Below are 28,000 nucleotides of genomic sequence, written 5' to 3'. Positions count from 1 at the left end.
ATTTGAGACTTTTCCAGAACACCAGCTTTATTGTGACAGTTCACATAGACATCAAACAGCCCTCTGTAACAAGCAGGAAACCTTCTCCTAACCTTTACTGACTGTTTACTCTCATAAAACACATCAACAGTCTGTAAACACTGTTTTAGCTCTGTCATCCCTGCACAGGAGTGCCTGTAGGTAAATCTCAGTAGTCTTTCTTTGATTCCTCACATTTACTCTCCTCTCCATCTATCAAAAGGAATCAAAAAATCTTTAATTGAAATTGAACTTGTGTCATTATTGTCTGAAACACCGTCTATAAAGCTTCTACACAGTTCTTATGAAAGTGTTATGTGCCTCCCCTCGTAAATTATTTACAAATGGCCATCTACCTGCCCGTCTGCACACGTTTCTGATCTTTCATAACCGATAAGTCGTCAATAATTAATAAAATAAGCTTCACATCAAGAGCAGAAAGGTAAAACCAAAAGCAGACAAATGCAAAAATGATCAGTTAGGTCACTTCTCTGCCCAGATTGGCACAGAATGGCCAAAAAGGGGGAAAAACAAAAAACAAAGGCAGTCTTTGAACACAATTAGGGCCACTGCTCTGGTTATTGGAGAGAATGATCCAAAAACCTGTTTATTCATTTAGAGGTCCACATGTTACCATCTGGGCTGAATTCACAGAGATGGAGTTGACCTCAACCACTAAAGCACTAAATTACAGCAGCGGTCCATGTAATGAACTGGAAGGACCTCTTACACCTCTCCAACATAAACAATAATACTGAAATATAACATATTTCAATATGCAATAAGTAAATATATTGAAATATACAACCTCTAACATCCATATATTTCAATATACAAATCAATTATATCGAAAAAAGTAACATATACTGTTCTGCGCGGTGATGAAGTTGTACTGTATAATGACCGAATGGACATTACTGACCCCTGAATAGTGGGAGAGAGAAACAATGTGTTGCTTAATTTTTTTAAATATACTGATTAGCCTTTTACCTGAGTACGGGCTATCGTCTCCAATAAAGGAAAAAAAAGAGAAACACAATTGTGTCCGAATCTCGTGTTGTCTGACATCCACACACACGTGTACTCACACCACACACAAAAAGGTATACAGCTAATAGGCTCGCAGAAGTACCATTTTTAAATAGCTGATATAAACACACCCAAAAGCAAGTCTTTCTCTAAAATGATAATTATCTTTGGAGAGCAAGAGAGAGAGAGAGAGAGAGAGAGATAGAGAGAGAGAGAGAAAGAGAGAGTGAGTGAGATAAAGAAAAAGAAAGAAATGAAAAACTGTAAAGAACATCGGAGCTCTCTTCCGTTCCTCCACCCTTCCGATGTGGCAGGAGCCCGTCTCATCCTGAAACCTTTCAGAGATTCTGGGTGGATTGTTCCAAGGAAAAATGGAGAGCGTCCAACAAAGTTAGTCTTTTTTTTTTTTTTTTTTTTTTTGCATAGCCAGACAGTGGGCATGACCACTGCAACCACTTTAAGAGTTTCAAAAGGAAAGCTGTCACTGTGGGGGGTGGGAAGCCTTGGTCCATGTGCACCCCCTTTTGTACCAGCTGGGCCTGGGGTGATGTTTAGTGGGTCCCTCCCAAATTATGCAGCCTCTCGCTCACAAGGTGGACTCTTTCTGGCGCTCGCGTCCGTTAGATGTCTTCTTCACTTTGGAAATACCCTCCAGTGCACCTGACTCGGTCACTCTGGACACGGGGAGAAAACACAAGAGTTGAGTGACAGAATCCATGAAAACCAACTCATTACTTTAACTACTCAACAGAAACAGTCTGGTATTCAAAGGTGTGGGCTCACGCAGACTGTGTATGCTTACACTTCATCCATCTCTACGTCCTCCTCGTCCTGGGGAAGCTGGAGGTAGGGGTTATTGGACGCTGGTCTGAACTTGTAGCCCGTCAACACGAAAAAGATCAGAGTAGACACCTCTACCAGAAACTGAAGGAACAGAGAGGAGTGGAGGGGCGATGAGAGAGTGCAAGAGTATCAGACAGGAGGGAAGAAAGATTATTAAGACATTTGAACTAATAGTAAATGTAAAAACTGCTGACAGTTAGCTTGTAGCTCCACAGCTACCAAAAGACGATTAACAACTGAGCAAAACAAACTATTTTCTTCCCGACCAGCGAGCTAATTGTCATTCTACGAGATAAAAGGTCAGTTTATGATCTACAAGCTCAAAATCATTGCTAATAAGCAATTATTGACTACTCCATGAAACGTGAAAGGGTTTCTAGCACTACCAATCCCACTGAGAATCAACCACACACTCTGAACCGTGGGCAGATTCTCCCACCACAGAGGTTGAATCTTTTCTACTTGTCAAGTAAGAGATGGTGGAGAGACAAGCTTCTAATGTAATTCTGACTCCCAGTGCAGTTACTTCATCTTAATGTTCATAGAATATACAAAATATACATGAGTTACACGAGTGGAGCCTCTCTCTAGTAATGCTAATATCTTATCAAACCTCTGAGGTGAAGAATTGTATTTTTATTTGTTGAGTCAGAGAAAGGTACAGGATGCCTTTGACCTTTTATAAACAAGTGTTGTTTCAGTAATGAATCCAGAATGTTTACGTTGTCTTACCTCATAGCACCACTGCCACTGGAAAGGCATGGTGACCTTGAGCAGGATGGCTATGATCCTCGTAAAGTAGATATAACACACAATCTAAAGAGAAAAACAGCAAAAAGAAAAAAAACGTTTGATGCTTGATCGGATAAAGCGTTAAAAGTGAATCTTCCTCTGACCATCTTGTTGCTAACGCTCAGTAAAAAGGGCTTTGTGACCGGCTTTAATGATATGCATTAGCAAAAAGGTCGAACAGTATGTGGGGTTGTTTGCAAGGCTTTTGTTCTGTCTCTGCTGCAGTGACTCGGCTGAATGAGGAGCCTGCTGTGGCCTTGCCAAATGCTGTGACTCAGTATAATTTACTAAAGGAATAACGCTTGATGCCAGATAATAAATACATGTCTCGTTAAAAAAAATATTTAAAGCAATATCAGCAACATCATAATCATCACCTACAACGGTATTCAATGCAATCTGAAGCAATATTTGTTGGGAATATTAATTTCACTGGCCATGTAGTAATGTGTCAGATTGTACAGATGAAGGAATGAAGGGTTGTTGAGCTGAACTCCTTCTTACCATCACATAATAATGCCGGAAGAGCTTGAGCTTCTCCAAGTTCATGGCAGCTGAAGGAGAGATGAACCAAATTAAATGAATAAATTCATAAATTCAACTCATGAAACTTTTTTTTGGCTGCGATTGATCAGGATTCTTACCTTTGCCATCGGTGCTAGAGGCCTCTTGTAGATGACGGATAGACCTGTAAAAGACAGACAATGTTTGAGAAGTGCAAACACATTCGCCTAAACACACCAAAGATATATGTATCATCATGGATGAACTTGCATGCATGGTCCATGTAACATTTTACCAGGTTAAATTTGCAGTAAAATCTAAGCAAAATCTATTATTGAGTCAATTTTATTTTTCTTTTATTAATACATATTTACATTTTTTTGGGTGCATGTCATGCCTTTATTAGATAGCGATAGTTGAGAGGTGACAGGAAGTGAGGTGAGATAGCCTTATGTGGCATGTGTCTTAACCAGTAGGATACCAGTTTGCGCCTAAGTAGAGATTTTTAACTGGAAATTGTTGTTTTCATTACTATTCATGAGATGAGGTGAACTTAAACCACAGGTGGCGCCACTCTCCCAGCCTATCATCACACAACATTGTGCTTTCTTGCATTTATTTTGGTCTCTAGTTAATCATCACTTTCCTACCGCTGCCACTAGGTTAAACCCCCAACACACACACAAAATACACTGAAATTTTTGCCATAAAAATCCTCTTATCTCAACTAACCTCTGCATAAACAGCAAGCTACTTACACACAAGTCTCAAAACTAGTCTTGACTCCACTTTCCAATTTTCCTATTATTGATTTGTTTTAATGGAAACAGACACACAGACACACACTGACCAGACGACAGGGAAAAGGATGGCTCCGCAGCAGATGAGGTCGACCAGAAAGAGGATCTCCTTCCACAGAGCGTATTCACTGGAGCCTTCCTCTGTAGACTCGATGATGATGTAGGCCACATTAGCCAGGACCTGGAGGTGAACAGGTGAGTGAGTGAGTCAACAAAACAAACTCCACGACTATAAATAATCACACACACATACACAACCACTGTTTTATGCACACACACACCTGCAGAGGGATGACAATCATGAAGATCTTCTTTTCCTTGTCAGACAGGATGTATTTAACGAAAGCCCAGCCGGTGCCGATCAGTGCCAGTGTGATGAACAGGAGAGCCCCCTTGAGCCTGGAAAGTATATCAACACAAACTCATTTACACATGAAACATATAATAATATAATCTTAAATAACTTCACATTCCTGAGGAATTGTACTTACAGATGTGTGATATAATACATGACAGCCCAGCCTTCGATAGGATGCCCCTCAGTGTTGATGAAGTGATAGTTGATCTGAGAGAGAATGCAGAAAAAAGACAAGACATCACTATAAAAGCCTAATACAACCATGAACGACTACAGAACAGACTAGTCCATCTGTAGTGATGGTGCACTTACACTATGGAAAACCAGTGAAATGGACTTGGTGAAGGCCAGTGCTGCCATCAGCCAGTGGATCTTAAACACGCTGTACCTGTAGACAAGAACACGGGGAAAATGTTGTAACTGTTTATGTACCGGTGAGTTGGTGCCTTTTAAGATGATGGAGGTAATTACAATGGAAACCGCTTACAGTGATCACAACTGTCTAATTAACATTTCTATATTTATTACATGACTATAAAGTAATGAAACAAGCAGCTTCAGTATTTACTGAATTGTATTGACCGTTTCATAATACAGAGCAGCTGTTTCAAACAAGTGTTGTTTCGCTGCTGTGTCTCGTTGGCTTGTTTTGGGCAGTTTGTTTTAAGCTTTTTCATTGAGAGACTTTCTTTTTCCCATCATGATTTCAATGTGCACGCAGCACCAGCCTCAGGTAGCCAGCCGGAAGCAGACGGGTTGTGCGTTTAGGCTGCGGGGGTGGGGACCGCAGCGGCTTGCAGCGAGAAAGTTAAACCAGAATCAACTTTTGGAGAAACGTGATGTAACTCTGCGGTGGCCAAACATAGCCAGATCAGACTGATTAGAGCTGTAACCCTGCCGTGTAGGAGGACAAAAACATTACTAGGAAGAGAGGATGATATGTCTCTTCTTTTGATCATGTTAAACGTAAAGTTAGGCTATGCTGACGGCTTCCCGACTCATTTTAAAGAAGAGGAGAGAGAGAGAGAGAGAGAGAAGGAGAAGCAGTGGTCGAGTGTCACTGAAACAACAGGAAAATGTGTTCAAATGTGTATAAATCATCTATTAAATGTTTATATACTGCTTATAGATATTGAATAGGGCGGTTAAAGTAAAGTGTTACCAAGTAGATAATTTTTTTTTCTTCCTTCCCAGTTCACGACTGACATTACTGGTATGAGGATGTGTCCGTTGTCTTAGCTAATAAGGGTTTTTAACAGACTTTTCTCTTGTCACTAGTTAAGCTCTGACTTTGGGGGAAGTGGCGTTTCATTTCATTTCACAACAGTTTCACAGGAAATGCACAAAAAACAGTTTGCAAGATACCACACCACACGTTGCATGTGCAAAACCAAAGTGTTTTGGCATCTTTAAATAAGGAAGCAGTAAGAATCAGCAATGATTATGAGCCTGCGTGCATGTGTACCTGTGCTTCATGAGCGTGTACACCCAGATCATGGCAGCGGTGAAGAAGACTCCGGCCATGCAAATGTAAAGGCGAGAGAGGGGAATTTCTGCCGCAGACAAGTAGCCTCCTGGATTCTTCTCTGTCACTTCCACCTGCAGAGGATACGTTCAGGTTAACACATGCACACACCTGGGTACGCATGTACGGCCAGAAGGACGTTCCGCTTACGGTGAACGAGTAGGGCAGGTCGATTCCAGGCACCATGTTCTGACAGTAGTGGAAGTTGAAATTGTACAGACCCTCGGCCAGCAACCCGACCTCCATGTGGAACTGTGGGAGAGGGGCAGAGAAAGTTTCATGCGATGTAATTCAAATTGAACGTTGCTTGAGATCGGGGGGAAAAAAAGAAAAGATGTACTTACTCTGAAGTTGTAGGAGCCGTTGACTTTTTCCAAAGCTAAAGTCAGCTGGTTGGTCTTCCCAAGCTAGAGGCAAATACAGGTTAGAAAGTGATTTTGTTTATAAATCACGTAAGCACAAAAAGATAAACAACTCTTACCTGGAATTCATTTTCCTCCACTTTCTTAGCTTCTACTGCAACCTCTGTCTTTTCTTCTTTTATCTCTGCTTTGTTCTGATCCACACTGCCATTTGGTTTCTCATTTAATTTTTCTTGCCCGGCTGCATCATCTGATGGTTTACTCACTTTTGGTTTCTCAGTAGGCTGCTGAGGATCTACAGTCCTCCTTTTCCTCTGACCTAAAAGGACACAAACAACCAGCTCCCTGTCATGTTCTCTGGCCTCAAGAGAATGGTCGTGAACTTGAGCTATTTTTAAATTCTCACAGGATATACAGCGCAGTGATTAAAAAAAGATTCTGCCATTATTCTAGCACTTAAAAATAACTGGGAAGTAAAATGCTGGAGGGTTTGGTGTCAGTTGTTAAGTGTGAGCGACACTGACCTTTGTCTTTGGAAGGTGGCATCTCTGCCTTCAGTTTTGCTCTCAAGGTGTTGTCTTGGTCACCTAGTGCTCTTACATTGACACTACACAAACACACCACAGTCAGGACAGCATTAACCTTCACATCAGACTGTTAGAGCATAGTCATGCACACTTTTAAACACCGGCGCTGAAAATTACAAACCTGAGGTTGCTGACATCAATAAGAAAAAGAATGAGTGGCTCATTGTTGGTTGACTTTGTGAAAGTGAGCGGGCACGTCTCCGTCTCCTCCGCCTGGACATTTAAAAAAAAACAGAACAAACAGTCATTAAACAATCATATTTACACAGCTCAAAGCAGATTTCACCACTAAACCTACCCTTCATATCAATAATTTGATGACATGTGACAAAGGTTTTCCTTGAAAGCATACTAGTGAGACTAATTTAAACAAGTCTGAAAATAACCCTGCGTAATGGTAGACTGTATATTCATGAACTGATGTACTCACTGTGTAGGACAGGACTCCACTCACACGTGATCTGGAGAGGCTGAAACCAACCTAAAGAGAGTAGTATGAATGTATTATGAAGCACATGACTTCCAGTACGTAGCATATTTTACTCTGTGTGGCCAGTTCACAACTGAATATATCGTACATCCCTCCACGCAACATAACTCTGGCTCCATTTAAGAAACTTTCAATGTTTTCCACTAAGTACCAATGACCGAGTGAAACTACTCATCTCACAAGCTAGAAAGCAAAGTTGTTTTCTGTCTACTAGTTGATGATTTTCTTGTTCAATTGCCATGATATTTCACTGCTGCTGGAAATACTTAATCACCAATCCAATAAATTACCTCATGGGCAGGACCAACGGTAGTGCACTTTAAAAAAACTCAAGACAAAACGGTCTTAATATAAAACGGAAGTTATCTCAAGTTTCAAGATAATGGATTGCAGCACACAGAGAGCAGAGGGGAGGAGAGAAACTAGCGCGACCATAAATGACAGCAAAACGCAGTAGAGACTCTCACATTGAGCTGAAATGAAACAAGTGCACATACATACCATAAATAACATAAACAAACATATTTTGTTTCATTCAGGAAGGGCAGTCTGCCTCTCCAAGGCAATGGTAGGGGAAACGCTGAGCGTATAGTTGTGACATCGCAGGCTTATGAAAGTCCAAATGGCGCGTTTAAAGGCACAATTTCTAAATATAGCCTGCTTGCATTTCTCTGTGGACTGCGCGTTTTGATACTTTCACTTTATTTATATAGCACTTAGACCTGCTTTATAATCAAAAAAGAAATGTAAATCTCCCTGCCTACAATATGTCACCTTTAAACTTTGAACAACCTCCTTTTGTATACAGAGTGTAACTGTTTTTGATGTTTGATGTAAATTTTAATACTGGCGCATCCCTAATTGTAGCTACACCTCACAAGTGATGGCGACTCTTTCAAATACATCTGCACCTGTACAAAGTGTACGACACACACACACACACAACAAACAAACACAAACTTCTTACAGGGTACTTGCTGTAGTTCACCAGCTGTTCTGGGAGGCGCAGAGAAAGCAGGCTGACATCTAGAGTCCCATTAGCATAGAAACCAAAGGTGTTGAGGTGGACGACAAACCGAGTTTCATTCTGGGGAAAAAAGAACAAATTAAAAAGTGCTGAGCTGTTTGTAAAAAAACTGTTCAGATGAGTAACATTTACAACTCAGCTGTTCACATCGTGTTTTCATCTTTTCTTTAAAATAAGTTTTATTTTATCAAAACACACAACACCATGTTTGTTTCATCGTCTGACACTGAGGCTTTTTTTTTTTTTTTTTAAACAGCTTTATTTATACAAGTATACAACAAGTTTACAGCACCTTGTGTATACAACTTATGCATACAAAAACGCCAGGGGGACTAAAGGCTGTAACAAAAGAAAAAGAAATAGTTAAATAATGATTACTGGCATGTTTGTAGACACAAGTTGTATACACAAGGTGCCGTAACCTTGTTATAAACTTGTATCAATAAAGCTGTTTAAAGGATTTAATCAGCTTTAGTGTCAGAGGATGAAACAAACATGGTATTGCGTGTTGTTGTGTAAAACTAATGAAAAGCCAATGTTACACAATGTTAACGGCTGTTAGATAGAATTTTTTTTTTAGGTAACTTATAAAGCTTGTAAAGTTACATGTTTAAAGAGCTATTTTGTTGATACATTCAGATAACCTATAGAGGAAATGTACTGTTTGATATTGACAGTCACCTCTGAAAGGTTTGGCTTTTTGCTTAAGAATTTTTATGTGCGAGTATAACATTTGGTCAAAATAGTAGTAATAGTAATAATAATAATAACAATAATAATAATAACAACAATAAACTTTATTTGTATAGCACTTTTCTTAGTGCTTTACATACAACAAAACCAAGGGAGACAGTGATGTAAAATTACCACAATTAGATAAAAAAGCTTAATAGTACAGAATACAATTAATAGAAGAATAGTAATAGGCTATTACTAAAAACAGGAACAAGAACATACGAGAGCTAAAAACAATTAACAGTAAAGTAAGCACATTAATTAAATAGAACTGCTTACAGAGATTACTGTCATATTCAGTAAGTCCAAACAGTACTCTTTTTAAAGCTATTTTTTTTATATTCTACAGCTAACTAAAACATACAAGCTAGCTAATAAAACGCCGTCAGGGCACCAGCGTACTCTCCATGTTAGCTCCCCAGCTAACACAGCTCTAGTTTGAGACAGTCGCCTTACCTTTAGGGCGAGCTTGTGTATCCTCGCCTTGCATCCAGCCAGCAGAAATAGGAATAAATATCCAGCCACGACACATCCTCTGTGTGCCACAGCCATCCCCAGGCAGTAACCAACCTGCTAACGGCAACTGACTGCTAATGTTAGCGAGCGACAATCTTACCAGATGGCTCAATGGCAAGCTAGCTGGCAGTCTAAACCGTAAACGAGGCGAGTTACAGTGATGCTAATCTTTAAACTCCGTGTATCAGCTCTTTAATTACGTCGTAATATCAAATTATATCCATTTATGTAATGTTTTCCGATTCTTTTGTGCTTTCATCGCGTACGGTAACAGCTAGCTTGTAGATGGCAAGAGCTCGCTTCCTGGTGTTGAACAAGGACCCAAACATTCATCAAGGTACGGACAGAAACGTCATCCGCTGTAGGCTTACATCCGTTAAATTGCCACATTTATGATTCAAGAGGCGATATCGTGCACCAAAAGTTACGAGAGCTGAACAATTGTGATTTATAGACGCTTTCTGTATGAACAACCCCTGGTTGTGTGTTATTTTTCTGTCAAAGAACGGAGTTTTTCACTTCAGAAGTCCTGACTGCACCTTGTACTAATTGTCCTAGCTGGGGTCACGTGGTTCAGCTTTGACAGTGAACTTCCGGCTCAAAGTGTTCACGTGAGTGACCCTCCACGTCGGATGAAACCATGGAGCCTGCCGGTTGCCATGTCTGCAGATATGATGTTTGACATGTTTGACACGTGGAACGGAAGTTATTTTTGGATTAAAGGGCTGTTTTATCTTCCCTGAAAGAAAAATACTGACAGAATTTGTGTTTTTGATTTAAATCTTTATATTTTGCATGCCAAATTTTAAATCAATAAATTAAAAAAAGAAAGAAGTTTTACTTTTGTACACCTTATCCTTTTTACTTTGTTTTGTATTTTTACATTATCAGAGATGTTTTAACATATATAAAAAGAAAAAAGAAAAATAATATGTATTTGATATGGTTTTCCACTAAAAAGTTCTGATACCTAGTTAAAATGACATCTACTCCTCATTTAATAGTTCAGAATCTATGAATATGTTAATAGTCTTCATTCCAAACTGCTGGACACAAGATCTCCAACTTTCACTGAAATTCTGCGTGTTTGTGTACTGGAGGTTTTACATGCACTTCACACTTGTGTAAATTGCATGCTGGACCATGATTGGTGCATTTTTGATGCCACAAATCAGTTTGTAAGTACATGCCATTTATATACAGTCACACGCTGAACTCAGGTTTTAGGTGAGCATAGTGCTGGGAGGTTTGAGTGTTTGAGTTGTCTCAGTACACTCTGGACTTCTAAATGTATTGAGTATTTTGAGTTTTCTAGTACTGGTTGTTGTGCACCTCTCAGGCCACTATAATGCAGGGCACTCTAACCAGATGTGTGTGCATCAAATGGTAGTAAATACATTTTTTTCTTCATTATCCTCCCAAAATATTAGACTGTATGCTAAATACAGCTGGTATTAAACATTATTAAATCAATTTGTTTTTTATTTACTTACAGTGATAATTGTGTTGATGCTACATCTGTATAATTTTTTTTACAGTAAATAAAGAAAAGTACCAACTCCTATTTGTATCATGACAAAATAAGAAATGACCTGGAGAAAATAAAGACATTTCATTAAAAATTCAAAACAATTATTTACAGGCACCAACGTAGTCCAACAATTGTATCAAGCAAACTGCAGCAGAGAGTATCTCCAAAGTCAAAAGGCAGCTAAGTATCCACAGGCTAACAAGCTAACAGGCTAATAAGCACCGAGTCTACTGTCTCCAAGCTAACAGGCTGGCAAATACTGTCTGACTCTGGTACATGAACGAATCTGGCAAGACCCCAAGCCCTTGGTATTCTTCAGCATAGAGGAAGCAGATCAGCATGTATGAGATGTGTCAAGGGCAGCGACTGTACAAGAGCTGCTATCAGCAGTCGAGTCGAGTACAATTTTGAGTACTGAACAGTGTCAGCATAGCAGTGACTCAAGTATACTTGTTTTTAGTGGCTAATGAACGGTATCAGTAACAGGAACAAGACGAAAAACATATTTTTTGACAGGAGGGTGACTTTAAAGCAACAGTTTTATAACTTTTACTGAACAATGTCCACTGTGGCAAAAAGTGACAATTAACTACTGGATAATGGCACAAGATTTTATTGGTCTTTTGTACATCAGACCTTTTGACTTGTCACAGTAGGGAAAGCACATTAACAATAGCTCAGTTTTATTCAAGTGTCCCAGTAAGTCATGACAGTGTGACAGCGAGTCAGCATGCACAACACCTGGACACTGAAACTGAGGTGGCTGAATGGAGTTCAACCATCATTAATTTCATTATTTACAGCTGTGCTTTTAAAAGCCAGCTCCCATGAAGAGTGATGGGCTGTGGGGTGAATGGGGAGAGCCCTGTCAGTCAAGTGACCCTCATCTTACAGGTCGTTGCGGTCATTTGAGAATCTCCAAGGACAAATTTGACAGTGGCCACTGTTGGAATTGCACGTCACCTGACACCTACTACTTTATGTATAGAGTTGCGAAGGTGCGATCCTGTTATTTTTTCCTGTAGACAATGTTACATCACGCACAGTTCGAGCACCTCTACGGCTTGGATCAGCATGAAACTCTCCTGGTTAAATCATCAGTACAAAAGATGAACAACTGTGTTAGAAAATAAATGTCTTTTTGATAAAAGTAATGAACATAAACATTTTGGCACGTTTTGTTTACAACTTCAACAAGCGCTTCGAATTTATTGCCGCTCTGATTTGCCCCGTAGCAGCCAATAAACTGCCAATAAACTGTAATAACTGCCAATAACCTAATAATTATTTTTCCATTGTTAATGTAATAAAAGTTAATAATAATGTATATGCGCATAATGTAATAAATTGTTACATTTTTGGCTGGGTTAAAAAAATCATAAAAAATGTAATAACTGGAGCTGATAATGTAATTATATATTTATATCACTTTATTTAAGTTTTATTTATTGGCTATAAAGTGTCGGACTTCCATGTCATATAATATGAAGTCTATCGCTCTTTGAAGATGCTTTTTCCTCAAATACAAAGACCACCATTTCTTCTCATAAAATATCATCTTGAATTAAAAATATTTAAATTACTTTTTCAAGCAAACTGTTTCAAGCACACTATTATAACTATTCAGCACTCTCTATCTCTATATGTATATATAACAAACCTGACTCCTGCCCTATTTACATCCCTGGTTATTTGAATACAGTCATGACAAGCTGGACAAAGAGTCTAAAACTGAAACAAATGATATTTATAGTTCATTCTTGAAGACGTCTATTTTTTTTGGCAGTCCCCAAAATTGACCACTAGATGGTAGTTGCAAGTTATCCAGTCATGTGACTCTGACATTACACTTTCTTCCTTTGTCTGCAAACTTCTGTCTTCCTTATCACACATGTTGAAAGTTAGGCCTAATTAGTGATTTAATTTAATTTGGTAAGTACAGTTTATTTAGGTGAGATTCATGCACATAGATGAACATTTCTGATATAGTTAGTGCAAGAGGATATACACATTTTGTTATTACAAATTTGTATATTGAACTTGAAAGGTTGAAAGGTCATTCTAATTAATTGAAGATCATTGTGAATTAAAGATTGAGGTTAATTAAAGATGACATTTTTGATAAAAAGAAATGGTGGTCTTTGTATTCGAGTGTGTGTGTGTCTGTGTGTGTGTGTGTGTGGGTGTGGGTGTGTATGTGTGTGTGTGGTCAGGTTTTTGAGCAGCTATTTGAAAGAGGAAACAGTAAGGGTAAGTGTCATGGAAGTATGACACTTTATAGCCAATAAATAAAACTTAAATAAAGTGATATGAGTATATAATTACATTATCGGCTCCAGTTATTACATTTTTTTTTAACCCAGCTTATAATATAATAACTTATTACATTATGCGCAAAAAGTTATTACGTTATTGGTTTGGAAATTTTATTACATTATGGGTAAGTTATTACATTATCGACTTTTATTACTTTAAGAATGGAAATATTATTACGTTATTGGCAGTTACAGCCCCCTCTGACTGGCTTCTTCTCCATAGCAACAGCGGCTGAGGATCATGGGTATTGTAGTATTCTTAGCTGTTCACTATGCCAAAATCAGACAGAACTAGTGGTCATAAAATAAATCTATAAGATCATTACATTATCCTATGTTAAGTAATATTGAGGAAATTGTTCGTAGAACCATAGAATAGTTGATCTCTGACATGTTAAAATACAGTTGAAAAGACCCATGAAGTTAAGATAACTCGTGTTTATTATTGCATATAATTCAACTTGTCATTTGTAAGAGCAAATTTGTGTTACTTTAAGTACAGTTTTTAAAAACGTCTGCAGAAATGAATCAACTTTAACTGTAAAGAAACCCCAGTGGTGATTTAGGCTATACAGCTTTACACAGGCTGTATAGTTTAAAGTAGGCCTAAAGCAACATGGACGATTTGATCAAATTTGAATGCGGTGTAAAACCATTAAAAGTCAACAACAGAGACATTTACTGTGTATTTATGTTCATGTTAATTGATACACCAGCGCTGCTGCCGTCGATATGTGGAGCCACGATAACACTTCCACCCTGGGCACAAACTGAGGAACCGGCAGGAGGAGCCACACCAGACGAAGAGGAGGCTGAGGAGGGAGGTTGCCCAGCTGTTGATCCCCCTGGTGGAGTAATATGGAAAGAAAAGAAAGAGAATAACAATGATCTTTTCTATTTAAAACAAAGCTTGTGCAGAAAGATGGAAGCCTTGACTAGTTGAAGCACTTCCTAACATAGAAACTTGTGATCTACTGCACCTGCATATGCTTTCTTTAACTTCTCTGCTGCATTGTTGTGGTTTATCCTCTTCAGGATTTGGATCGTGATGTTTACAGCTGACTCTTCGCCGTAGCTGTCTATCATCTTACCCATAGTGTCTTGCCGGTCTGCATTCTCTAGGTGGCCCTTACGAAGGGGCTGACATCCGTCCAGCACTGGCTGAGTAAGGTTCCACAGAAACCTTTTGAAATCATTAGCACACAACTCATCCAGAGTGTCTAAGATCAGCTGTGGAACCTGCATTTCTGATCACTGAAAGGAAGGAAAATAAGATTTCAGTTTGCAGATTAACCTGCAATGTTGAGCCACTTTTTATGTTTAGTTGAAAGTTCACCCCTATCCAGCATGAAAGCTCTGAGACTTGGTCTTCCTGAATGTAAAAAATCTGATATTCTTGGATACTTAAGATCAATTTGCAATAAAGATTTCAAAGATTTATTTCTTTAACTACCAACAGTGCTTTGGAGGTAGAGAGACACCACATTTTTAAGATACTCTCCCAATACTGGATTGATCTTTAATTACATATTCATATAAATATAACTTTTCATTAAAAGTTGTCTGTATCACTACTTTCAACTACACTGTCAAAATGCCAAAAATAACTAAACTTACTTTTATGCAACATATGCACATCACTGTGGAACTGAATATTTCTTTTAGCTTGGTGTATTTGATATTTAGCTTCAATAATTCGACAAATCAGAAGGGAAGTTTACCTTTTTAAATATTTATCTCAATATATTATTTTAAAAACACACAAATAGAACATCAGACAGCATCAAACTCAGAGTCAACTACATGTAAGCACAATAATAATAATATAGTAAAGTGTTATATTCAAGCATCCGTGTCATAACTTTGATTTGAAGTCTAGTTGTGACAAATATTTTCTTAAATATCTGAGTAAACTTCTTACCGTGGCAGCACCAGTAATTAGACAGAAGTCCTACACAGAAGACAATCTACTTAAAATGCAGCAGCATTGTGCAGTGATAGACAACTTTTACTTTCAAATTTAGAGCAAAAAATAGGAAGTTCAACAACTGCAAACCACAAGTACATACATATAAGTTCAAGCTCATGTTAGAAAGAGAAAGAAATGCTGAAAAAGAGAAACAAAGTCAAGACAGAGAGACTTAAGTTACTAGTTCTCCTTTGAAAAGTCACGTATGAAAGCGACACAAAGCACAAAGCACGTGTCAAATTTCCCATCATCTGACTCATCTAACCACGAAGGCCACATCAGGGATTTTATTTATGCTTTTGAAGTTATATAAACTTATATACCAGATGCAAATTGCTCATAGAACAGCATATTCTGTGAGTTTTGAGAACTAACAGTCTTGTGGAGTGCAGTTGTTTGATATTTTATATCAAAGATTTGACAAATCAGCAGGTAAAACTTTAGTCTGTTCTGTCTTTTTAAGTATTCATCTCCACAAGGTTCTATAAAGAAACCCACACAAGACAAGTGTAATTCAAAGATCACAAATATGCATTTATTTCACAATCCTCGTCGTTCTGGTCTTGGGTTGGTCCAAACTAAAATGATATACATTCATCTGCATATTCACTGCTTTCCCAGTTATGTAAAATAATCACTGGTTTATTTAGTTTTAAACAATTTAAAGAAAACAAAGCTTTTAAAGAATTACATGGTGTCTAATAAAGGGTCCACTGACTGACAAAACCAAACACATATAATGAACTTAAAATCACAAGAGTGTTTTTGGTTATTAGCCCCTGAGGTTTTGCTGCTGCAGCTCCACCTGCTGACGTGAGGTAGAGATGACAAAGCACCATACTGACATGTTGCAACTATGAAAAGAGCTTGAAATCAAAATCTGTTTAAATCCGAGCAATGACAAACTGGTGTGAATTATAGATAATGAACAGGCCCTTTTCACAGAGAACATGTTGATGTGTCACAACAGGAAAATCACAGGTGTAAATAATAATATTAATAATGGCAGACCTGAGCAATTGTGATGTTATTAGTAACATCTGTGCTTTTCCTTTTATGACAAGTCAAAATGCAAAACACACTGAAGACAGACAAAGGAATGATAAACACATCATATGTTCAAAACACACATACAGAATACTATTGCTAATGCAGTTATAATGCTTAAGATTTTCATATCAAACCCTGATTTTGAAACCAGCTATCTACTGTTGAAATAGTTACAATATTTGTTTTGATATTTTGTAGCAAACCTGTAGAAAAAAATCTGATTAAAAATACTGATAGAGGACATGATGTAACTATAAATATTATGATGACAGCTGTGAAAGGAAATTTATATTCTGCCATACTCAATGTCATATCATTATAATGGTCATGGTCATCATGAAATTTATTCTTTAAGACTTTAAAAACAGGGTCAGATGTGAATGGTTGTCAAGACAACAAGATATGATGTGAAAGATCATAGTGATCAAGAAGTTGTTTTACCTGGATACATTTAGCAAAAGTTAAAAGTGTCACATTTCCAAAAAAACGTAACTATGATTGTTCCCTAACCTTAACCCTGTGGTTATTATTGTAGCCATGACGACGAGGGTGATCATTTGAACCCAAACCATGATCTTTACCTAAACCTAACCAAGTGGTTTTTGTGCCTAAGCCTAACCCGACCGTAACCACAGCGTTGTCACATCATAAAACATAATTATTTTTTAACAGTGGTTTTGGAAAGAACAAACAAATGATGTCCTGCTGACTGCTGCCGATAGGGGCGCCAGATTAGAAAATGCTCCTATATGTCGTTCTGGAGTCACATGGTCAAAAGATGTATTTGGTCGTTTAATTTATATTTGAATTTAAGTTATGAAAGATTCCATCTTTAGGTGTTACCAACTGGGTTACACTGGGTCAAGCATGGGCCTTGAGGTCACAGAGTAAACACCGTTGTGCCGATGGTGACCTGAAGCTCCATGCAACGTGACCTGAACTAACGCGGGTAAAATGCAATTCCTTGTTTAGAAACTAATGAGCCAATAGACTAACTTTGCATACGGTAGATGCATCGAGTTTGACCATTTCTGGGCGTATAGTGCTTATGGTCTGATCTGTAGGGGTTTAAAGACCAAAGTCAGAGCTGAAATCTTCAGAACATTAGAGACGGCATCAATGTACATTCAACTTTGATTGATAAGGGTTTCTGTTCTCCGCTTGGCCAAATGTTCAATAAATATTCTCAGCATAAGACATCAAAGGCTCCTGGACACTTTCTTCACTGATGAGAGCTCCTCCATGACATGAACCACAACCTCATGGTGTATTCCCTTCTAGTCATCCTGGTTTGGTTTGTTGTTTCATGAGTTTATTTGTTGATGGTTATATTCCATGATCCAGAGGTGCCACCGTTGACTATTGGGGCAATGATCACGCTTCCATTCTGAGCAGATATTGCAGCAGGAGCAGCAGGAGGTGCCAAAGCAGAGGAGGAAGTGGAGGATGTAGCTGCTCTTCCCTCTGCAGTAGAAAAAAAACACAGATACAGTTAAACAGTTAGAGACACGTGAAAACAAAGATGCAATTTTGATTCATCAGTGAATTTAACAGTCACCATCTACTGCACCTGCGTATGCTTCCTTTAACTTCTCTGCGGCGTAGTTGTTGTTCATTTTCCTCAGGATCTCAACAGTGATGGTCACAGCCATCTCTTCACCGTAGCGCCGTATCATTTCATCCACAGTTTTCGTCTGGTGTGGATTCTGTAGACGGGACTTGGGAATTGGTTCACAGCCAGCTAAGACGCCAGTACCAAGGTGCCAATTAAATCTGCTGAAATCATCGTCATACAGGTCATCCAGAGTCTTAAGGAGCAGCTGTGGAACCGCCATTTCTTCTCACTGAGGAGGTAGAGGAGGGGGAATTCATTTTCAGTTTTCAGATGAGCTTTCAATGTTAAGGGATTGGTTTGACATTTTGGGAAATAGGCTCATTTGCTTTGTTTAATTTGAGTTTAATGAGAAAATCAATACCACTCCTGTATCTGTCCATACTGTTTTACAGGGGGATATGTGCTTGCTGGCAACAAACACACATGACAGAAAAAGTTGAAATTTTGACACACTAGAGAGAAAACCATCTAATTTTATAGATCAAACAAATCGTCATATTAAAATCGATAATGAAAATAACTGTTAGTTACAGCCCTAATCAAGTCTGTAGCTGTGAATGTTAGTAAGCTGTTAATGAAATGAAAATGCATTCCGGTCCAGATGTAATAATAATAACTTTATTTGTATAGAACTTTTCAAAACAGAGGTACAAAGTGCTTTACAGAATAAGATAAAATACACAGTCATGATAAAAAAAAAAAGCAATAACATAAATAAAAACATAGAACCTGATAAAAGAGAGTATAAAAGGAACAGGAACAACAGATAAGCAACAGATTTACTGTAGAAAAGCCTTTCTGTAATAGCAAGTTTTGAGGATTGATTTAAAACAGGTTACTGAATTTGCTGGCTGAAGTTTGTCAGGTAAGGAATTCCACAGTAGCGGGGAAATAACCGCAAATTCACAGTATCCTTTAGTAATGAGGTGGGCTGTGGCGACAGTAAGGAGGGTTTTATCTGAGGAACGCAGGCAGCAGCTAGGCTCATAGGGTACAAGTAAATCTGTGATGTCAGTGGGAGCAAGTTCATGTGTATTGCAAGTATGGGTATGATATGGTCTAAGGCTGCTGTGGTCTGTGAAAATAGTCACATGGAGGCCTTCAACGTACGGCCTAAAGTGTTCTTAGGCCCAAATAACGGCCAGACACTCTTTCTCTGGAGTTGGGTGTGGTTTTCCAGACTTGTGCAGAGGGTGACTAGCATATGCCACAACAACATCTCTGCTTTCATCATCTCTCTCTCTCGGCTCTGACGCAGCTCTGAGTTCAGCGTTGCATGCGTCTGCATGAATGAAGAAAAAGATGTGTAAAGTCCAGGAATCTCAGGACAGGTGCTGAAGTTATGCAGCTTTTCAGGAGATCAGTCAGGATGAGTTGCCATCGTGAGTTGTTTTTGAAAAGCTCTAATATCAGTTATCTTTTGTATTACTCAGATCAATGATAGCAAACAGGGTTTACATAACCACTATAGCATATAAAATTATAATGTGAAAAGGCATCAAAACATTATACTCCTTAAAATCACTCTTCTCCAGAAGAAAAAACTATATTGCTGGAAACACTTGAAGAAGAATACACATTTGATAATCAAGTGACGTCTTGGAACAACCCCTTGATCGACCATATGCTAACTGTGTCTTTCCTGCATCTGACCTTTTTGATCCTACCTGAATGCAGGGCCCCCTCGTGTTTCTGCCCCTTGATTTCAAGGTTTTCAAAGTTTAGTTGAAAGCGGTGTTTCACCCACAGTAGGCTCTGCAAAGCGTCTGGGCATGCCCGTTCATAACTTCGATCTTAACGACGTGCGCAGCTAAACCAGCGTACAGTTCAACACGGCGAATAAAAAGGGGTGAAAATCACTTCACCTCGTGTAGTTGCACTGGTACCGTTTCGTTAAGGACATGCAGACTCCGGTCGTCAAGAAAAATGTCAAAGGAAAAGGTGTTCGGGCGCCACTTACAATAGTTTGGTCCGTGTTTCTTGGTTGAAGTAGAAGAAGATAAGTCAGAAACTCACAACCACGCAGATATCGGAATTTCCGCAATGCTCGTCGTTTATTACTAACATTCACATCAACCTTACCGAGACCGGTTGAACGGCTACGATTTTATCATACACGAACAAAACAGAGGCGACACGTAACCAAAAGGCTACTCTTGGGTTGAGGGGCAAAAACAAGACAGGCGCTCAATAACACACGTCCTTTCCCAGGATTCGCGCCGTTCTTTCAAAGAGTACAGGGCGCTGTCTGATGACGTTGGTTCTCTCGTAGCTACGCACTATATCTTAAAGGTACGTTTCACAATTTCGACTTTTAACAATGTGTCAGATTTTTTATTCTGTAAATCATGAGAAAATCATCAAAATGCATTAAATTAGTGTTCACAGGGTACATGTGCCAGAATTATAATTCTGTAAATCATGAAAAAAAACACAAAAATGATGAAAAATGTCCCGTCCCACAACGTTAAGAAATGCAGTGACCCTTTTTCATAAGTCACCTTTTGTAAAGGGTTTATAAGTCGTAAATAATGACTTTATTAATTTTTAATGAATCATTTACTAATGTTTTACACATCAGTTTAATAAGAACAACTTTGAGGTTGCCAGGTTTTGGAAAATCCTCCTTCAGCATAACACTTGCTTAATCTTTCTTAGCTAACTATTAACTTAACCAGGAACGCACCTCCTTCTCCAATTGACTCTTCAACCTTTTAAGTTCTGGAAAAGGGCTGCATGAGTAATAAGTTTCACACTTTTTAATGAGACATCAAATTTATAAATGTAAGTAAATCATTAATAAAGGGTTGTGAATTCACCATGTTCAAATAAGTCATCAAGTCGGCAGTTATAAGTGTTAGTAAAGTCATTAATAAAGGTCCCAGGTTTCTCTCTATTACTGCTATAATAAGCAAACATTAATAGGTAATCTACAGATCTAAATATAAATAAATCATAAATTCTTGATCCATCAGTGATTAATCAGTTAATTCATTAGATAATATAAGAATAATTGGCAATTCTGATACATTTTTCAAGCAAAAATGAAAAACATTTGGTAACGCTTTAGAATACAGCCCGCAATGTACAGTGTTATTACTCCGTAGTTACGATGTAATCTTTTGTACTAATGGTGTACCAGTATTGTACGTACCAATACATATATGTAGGTACAGGGGAACAAGATGTGAAGATATGGAATAAGGGTGTAACAATTTAGAAACTTACAAATTACTTATGCTGTAGTTATTTTTTTAACTATTCTATGATTACAGAGTATGTATGACCTACTGAACAATAATCTGGAAATTTGGGAAGAATTTAGAGAGAATTGATACTTAAGTTGGTAACATTTTAAAATACAGCCCTTGTTTTACTGTGTAATTTCCTGGAATTTACGGTGTAACTTCCTCATATAAATCCATACATATAAAATACTTACTGGTTCATACTGGTACTAAAATGTATGTATAACAGAGGAAAACAAGACAATGAGGAACAAGTGTGTAACAATTGGGGATTCTCCTGAAAAAAATTTTTTATAACTACTTGCATACCTTATTATTGTGTAATTAAAGATATACTATGTATATTATTACATTGCTGTATTGTTATTTTTTCATCTTCAGATGACAATACAAGCCTTCCATAGCTGTGCACTTCAGAAAGGTACGTTTGCCCGTTATGCTGCAGTGATGGACCAACATGGCTGCTAGGAGCTGGTCTTGTAGTAGAGACACATTTCTCGAGTTGTTCTTATTCAAATTCATACAGTGAAGTAGAAGACAAGCATAATAAATCCCTGGAGTGTGAGTGAAGCTTGCCTGCCAAACACACATGCATAAAAAATGCATAATGCATAAAAAATGAATGTCATAACTGCCATGGGCAAAGGGCAAAAACATTAGATTTTACTGCACTTCATCCATATAAATATGTACTGATTCATACAAGGAGGTTACACCAGAAGTTCCAGGAGGTTACACTTTAAATCCCCAATTGTTACTCCCTTGTTCCTCGTTGCCTTGTTTTCTTCTGTTGTACCTACATTTTAGTACCAGTAGGAAAGGGTAAGTATTTTATATGTACAGATTCATATGAGGAAGTTACACCATAACTCTGGGAAATTGCACGGTAAGTGAAGGAAAGTTACCATGGATGTATTCCAAGAGCTAGATAGGGCTCCGCCACTTAGCCTTACAGCCAATTTTTCCCAGTGGCCACTCGTTGTGAAAAATCCCCCTGCAGCCCAAAAAGCATTTTCCCCATAAACCACCACTGTAAAAGAGACGTCTGTAAAACTGTTGACAGGACACTTCGAAATGCAAACAAGGTCAACTCTTTTTATTATGAATATTTGATCCATAAGGTTTTATATTTGTAAAACTTTCCTCGAGCCGAGAAAAGCGATTTAAAGATCTGTGACATCATCAAAACGTAAAGTCTATGGGCCAAACGGGAACTCGTGGGTGGGGCCAGCGGGAGAAACACTATTGTGCATATTCAGTGGGCTGTACAATGCGGAAGCAAACCTGGAATCTAGGAACTTTTTTTGCCGTATGCGCCTATGGATGTATAAAGAGAACTGGATACAGCGTCAGAAGCGGGGCCCCGTTCATTCCTATGAAAGTTGCTCGGTGGCACATGAAGCCAAAAAAGTTAAACTTGCTTCCGCATCTGTACGGCCCATAGAGCAAATGCACTAGTGACTTTCTCAGGCCGAGTCGGCTACTTCTGGTTTAGCCCTCCGGCTAACCTGAATGGGGATAAAACAATTCAATCGTGTGGCTCTTCTAGGCTTTTGAAATGTGATCGGACCGAATGGATCAAATTCTGATACTGAGTCACTTCGTGGGGGTTGTGATGCTCAAAAAAATATATCCGCTGATTTACAGATGTCTCTTTCACAATGTAAGTCTGTGAGAAAAAGCCTTTTTGGGCTAGTGTGCATCACGTGACGTTGTAATTACATGGTTTGACCGCTATGACAATGTTCCTGTATCGAGTTCTCTTTATACATCCATGTATGCGCCGGCAAGTGGAAAGGGTTCAGCTGAGGCCTTGCGGACCCTACAAACCAGACTCACATGTACATGACTATGGTGGCTGAGGAAGACAATAGACCATAGCAGATCAAAAATAAACGAGAAAGTTATTAAAGGTAGCAATCTTAGCAACTATTGAGCAAAGAAATGAAGGTAACCTAGTCTATGTGTTTGAGCCACAGCAATATGACTGTCAGTGCAAATAATGTGGTCTAATCAATGAATGAATGCAAATAAAAGGTGGCTTAGGAAAGTATGAATACTAAGTAATATTAAGTATGAATGTAGATATTTTTGCAACTATTAAGCAGAAATAATGATGATAAACTACAAATTGTGTTAGTCTAACTGCTAATTAGCAAGACAAAATTTAATTTTAACCAGATTATGAGAAGTCAGGAGATCAATGTTAGTGCAATTCATCCTCTGAGGATATATTCAATTAAGGACTAAACAGTCAAACTGATGGTGGCGCAAGTGGAAAAGTCAGAGGATCACCAAATCACTATAATGTGTCTTTTTAGGTCTTTAATTATCTGCTGTAAATTTCATGACAAATTAATCCATCTGATAATTGAGATATTTCACTCTGAACCACAACCTCATGGTGTATTCCTTTCTAGTCTTCCTGGTTTGGTTTGTTTCGCGAGTTTATTTGTTGATGGTTATATTCCATGATCTAGAGGTGCCACCCATGATCGTCGGGGCGATGATCACACTTCCATCCCGGGCAGACATTGCAGCAGGAGGAGCAGGAGCAGCAGGAGGTGCCAAAGCAGAGGAGGAGGTGGAGGGTGTAGCTGCTCTTCTCTCTGTAGTTGAAAAAAAATACAGATACAGTTAAACAGTTAGAGACACCTGAAAACAAAGATGTAACTTTGACGCATCGGTGAATTTAACAAAGTCACCATCTACTGCACCTGCGTATGCTTCCTTTAACTTCTCTGCGGCGTAGTTGTTGTTTATTTTCCTCAAGATCTCAACAGTGATGGTCACAGCCATCTCTTCACCGTAGCCCCGTATCATTTCATCCACAGTGTCCGTCCGGGATGCTTTCTCTAGACGGGCCTTAGGAATTCGTTTGCAGCCGTCCAAGACATCATTTGTAAGGTACCAATTAAACGTTTTAAAATCACTATCAGGCAGGTCTTCCAGAGTGTCAAGGAGCAGCTGTGGAACCTGCATTTCTGCTCACTGAAGAGATAAAAGAGGGGAAATTAGTTTTCAGTTTTCAGATGAGCTTTCAATGTTAAGGGACTGGTTTGACATTTTGGGAAATAGGCTCATTTGCTTCGTTGCAGAGAGTTAAATGAGAAAATTGATATGACTTCTGTATCTGTCCATACTGTGTTTCTGTGTTTTACAGGGGGATATGTGCTGGTCTGTTTCTTGTTCAGGAGCAGTGACTTCCTGGAGTCTTGTCATCACAGTAAGGTTGCCATTCCACCAGTAGAGACACCAGGAAGTCATCACGCCTGCTAAAGACGTAGTCTGGCACATAACCTTCTGTACAACCACCACTTGACATTTTTACACCTCAATCATTGTACAAATTAAACAAACAAGAGATAACTTGTTAATTAGTGAGTTTGACTTTGACTGTTTTTGTTACATTTGGCCAGAGCAGGCTAGCAGTAGGTTTTATGCTAAGCTAAGCTAACCATCTGCTAACAGTAGTTATACTGAATGGACGAATATGAGAATCTTATTGATCTTCTCATCTAACTCTGGGCAGCAAAGCAAATCATTCCCTAAAATGTCAAACCACTTTGTGTCTGTGCTCGCTGGCAACAAACACACATGACAGAAAAAGTTGTTTATTAGACTTATTTTCATTACTGATTAATCTTCCAATTTTTTTTTTGATTAATTGAATATTGTTTTTGGTCTATAAAACATCAAAACAAAGAAAAATGTCCATCACACATTCGTAAAGTCCACAGTGACATCATCAAATGTCTTATTTTGTCATATTTTGTAATATTTCGCTCTTTAAATGTTGGCAACAAATACACATATAAATATAAAAACAAAAAAATTTACATAAATCATGTAAATATTTTTTTCAGTCCGCATCTTAATCTGGTTCGGCATTAAATTAGTGATCACAGGGTACATGTGCCACATTTATTCTGTAAATCATGAAAAAAATCACAAAAATGATGAAAAATGTCCCGTTTCACAATGTTAAGACATGTAGTGTCACCTTTTGCAAAGGGGTTACATGTTGGGTTTTACAGATCAATTAACAACTTTGGGGTTGCCATGTTGTGGAAAATCCTCCTTCAGCATAACACTTGCTTAATCTTTTTAGCTAACTGTTTAATTAACCACGAACGCTCCTCCTTCTCTAATTGACTCTTCAACCACTGAAGTTCTGGAAAAGGGCTGCATGAGTCATAAGTTTCACACTTTTTAATGAGAATCTATAAATGTTAGTAAATCATAACATTAGTCATCACATTAGTGCTTTAATGTCATCATGTTTGCCATAAAATATTAGTAAATCATAAATAAAGGGTTGTGAGTTTATCATGTTCAATAAGTCATTAAGTCTGGAGTTATAAGTGTTATTAAAGTCATTAATAAAGGTACCAGGTTTCTCTCTATTACTGCTATAATAAACAAACATTAGTAGTCATAAGTAAAGGGTCTTAATCCATCAACGATCAGTCGATTAATTCACTAGAAGAATAATTGGCAACTTTGTTACATTTTTCAAGCAAAAATGAAAAACATTCCCCAGTTCCAGTTTGTCAATTGTGAGGATTTGCTGCTTTGTTTGGTCTTATGTGAGAGTAAATGAAATATATTTGGCTTTTAGAGTGTTAGTCAGCCAAAACAAGCATTTTGATAGCATCACCCTGGGCTGTAGGAAACTGCGGCTATTGTCTGACATTTTATAGATAAAACAAATCATCATATTAATTGATAATGAAAATAACTGTTAGCCCTAATCAAGTCTGTAGCTGTGAATGTTAATAAACTGTTAATGAAAAGAAAAAGGATTCTGGTCCAGATGTGGTCAAACAGCTCATTACAGCTGACTTCATGATGAATTAAAGAGCTACAACCTGGCAACCCAAATCATATTGACCTACTTTCTATTTACTCATGATTCATTTTTAAAGCTTTAGTCAATTGTTTATTAAAATTAATAAAGGGAATGACTACAGTTTCTAAACTATTACAGAAATCCTTTGAAATACGGATGGATTGCAGAGTGAGGGTCCCTGGCACAACTTCACCTACTTCCAAGGTGCACGGAGAAGGGAAAGAAGTCTAGAGAGATGAGAACTAGTCTGCCAACTAACAGACACACAAATTAACAAATAATCGTCTCTTTCACCCCGGAAATAATGTCATTAAGAAATGGATACTGATTTAAATGAATATTTACAGGATTCTCTCGGTAGGTTTACTGCACGAAGGCACAAAAGTTAAAAATCCAGGAGCGCATCGATCACCAGTCAACTTTTCAAAATGCCAGATGTGTGTGACGGCGCGCTGTGCGTAAAAACACTTTTCATGTACATCTGAAAACAATCACTACTAACAGGCCTCGACAACACGACCAGGGGCCGCCCGGTTCGATGTAAACACACTTCTGTAACTTTACATTTGTATTTTGACCAATAAGTGTTGCACCAGGATGGCTGCACCGTCGCCGAACCAACGTGCCAGAAACTGCGTTTTAATGAGCGTTAGCTATAATTGAAAAGAACTTACCGTGTCAACAACAGCCCACGGACACCAGTTACATATGATAACGCACAGAAAACCATCTAGTTTCGTTTTCAGCAAGTTACAGGAAGTTTTGCGTAAGTTCAGAGCGCAGCAGCAGCAGACAGACGAGACATGAGTTAATGCTTAAGTGGAGAGAAACTAGACTCAGAGTGACGTTTGTTCCTTTGTCTTACAAAAAAGTTACCCATGAACGAACAAAACATCCTAAATGAATGAATGAATGAATGAATGAATGAATGAATGAATGAATGAATGAATAAATACCATGTTATTGGGAAAGACGCCCACCCACTCATCCTGTGCCCACCAGTAACGTTGACAATATTTAGTAAAAGCTTCCATTTGTAAATGTCCATCTTGCTTTCTTTTGTTTTGGAATTTTGCATATTAACAGATTTTAAGGTAAGTTGATCTAATTTTTCCTCACTGGTTTTAAAGGATCTGTGTGTTTTAACAAAGGTAAACACAGAAAAGCGTTTCAGTAACAGTTTGGGGATTCATGTGAGGAACTATTCATTAGTTTGATGCAAAATATAAAATTGATTAAAACTGACATGCACATACAATGTCATGTATGTGCATGTGTTTACACGCTTTCCTTCCATCCATTTGCAATAACACACGTTACAAGTTACTTTCACTGCCTGTTGACAACCTAAGTGACCGTCTACAAAATTAAACAAATGATGCAAGATGCTAAGCGACCACAAACACCACAATTTAATATTAAAGGACCAGTGTGTAAGATTTAGTGGCATCTAGTGGTGAAGTTGCAGATTGCAACCTCCCTTCCAAGTGTGTAGGCGAACCAACAGTGGCAGTGAAAAACATGAAAGACCCTCTCTAGAGCCAGTGTTTGGTTTGTCTGTTCTGGGCTACTGTAGAAACACAGCAGTGCAACATGGCGGGCTCTGTGGAAGAGGACTGGCTCCCTATGTAGATATAAAGGGCTCATTCTAAGGTAATGAAAACACAACAATGCTTATTTTCAGGTGATAATATACTAATTAAAACATACTTATGAATATTATATTCCATTTCTCCCAAGTCTATTCCACTAGATGCCACTAAATTGTACAATCTGGTCCTTAAAAGGCACATACGCTGTACAACATGTTAAGCTCCTTGTCAATTTTCTTCCC

General features: G+C 38.2%; 3 protein-coding genes across 4 annotated transcripts; all 3 read right to left on the bottom strand.

Annotated features, from left to right (window-relative positions):
- Window position 1: 1 nt before the first annotated feature.
- On the bottom strand, window positions 2-10,086 carry LOC137180093 (protein GPR108-like). The gene is made up of 18 exons (XM_067585308.1): window positions 9,527-10,086; window positions 8,276-8,395; window positions 7,249-7,299; window positions 6,940-7,031; window positions 6,756-6,838; window positions 6,351-6,550; window positions 6,214-6,276; window positions 6,020-6,121; window positions 5,810-5,943; window positions 4,657-4,732; window positions 4,478-4,551; window positions 4,268-4,385; window positions 4,037-4,167; window positions 3,327-3,370; window positions 3,187-3,236; window positions 2,623-2,706; window positions 1,850-1,971; window positions 2-1,721 (listed from the first exon to the last, which is right to left on the bottom strand). The coding sequence occupies exons 1-18, from the start codon at window positions 9,620-9,622 to the stop codon at window positions 1,634-1,636; spliced, it is 1,728 nt and encodes a 575-aa protein (XP_067441409.1). The 5' UTR covers window positions 9,623-10,086; the 3' UTR covers window positions 2-1,633.
- A 3,769-nt stretch (window positions 10,087-13,855) lies between these two features.
- Window positions 13,856-26,942, bottom strand: LOC137180089 (caspase b-like). 2 transcript variants are annotated; one of them, XM_067585304.1, is made up of 3 exons: window positions 26,841-26,942; window positions 14,413-14,686; window positions 13,856-14,277 (listed from the first exon to the last, which is right to left on the bottom strand). In XM_067585304.1, the coding sequence occupies exons 2-3, from the start codon at window positions 14,675-14,677 to the stop codon at window positions 14,111-14,113; spliced, it is 432 nt and encodes a 143-aa protein (XP_067441405.1). In that variant the 5' UTR covers window positions 14,678-14,686; window positions 26,841-26,942; the 3' UTR covers window positions 13,856-14,110. The 2 variants fall into 2 exon arrangements, with proteins under 2 accessions (XP_067441405.1, XP_067441404.1); XM_067585303.1 differs by lacking the exon at window positions 26,841-26,942 and adding an exon at window positions 15,354-15,508.
- On the bottom strand, window positions 16,023-23,754 carry LOC137180092 (caspase b-like). Its single transcript, XM_067585306.1, has 3 exons — window positions 20,027-23,754; window positions 18,022-18,295; window positions 16,023-17,915 (listed from the first exon to the last, which is right to left on the bottom strand). Exons 2-3 carry the CDS (start codon window positions 18,284-18,286, stop codon window positions 17,764-17,766), a joined length of 417 nt encoding a protein of 138 aa, XP_067441407.1. The 5' UTR covers window positions 18,287-18,295; window positions 20,027-23,754; the 3' UTR covers window positions 16,023-17,763.
- Window positions 26,943-28,000: the final 1,058 nt, after the last annotated feature.

Source organism: Thunnus thynnus, chromosome 3, assembly GCF_963924715.1.
Source record: "Thunnus thynnus chromosome 3, fThuThy2.1, whole genome shotgun sequence".
In the NCBI taxonomy this organism is placed as follows: domain Eukaryota; kingdom Metazoa; phylum Chordata; class Actinopteri; order Scombriformes; family Scombridae; genus Thunnus; species Thunnus thynnus.
This window is presented reverse-complemented; position numbering and strand designations above follow the sequence as displayed.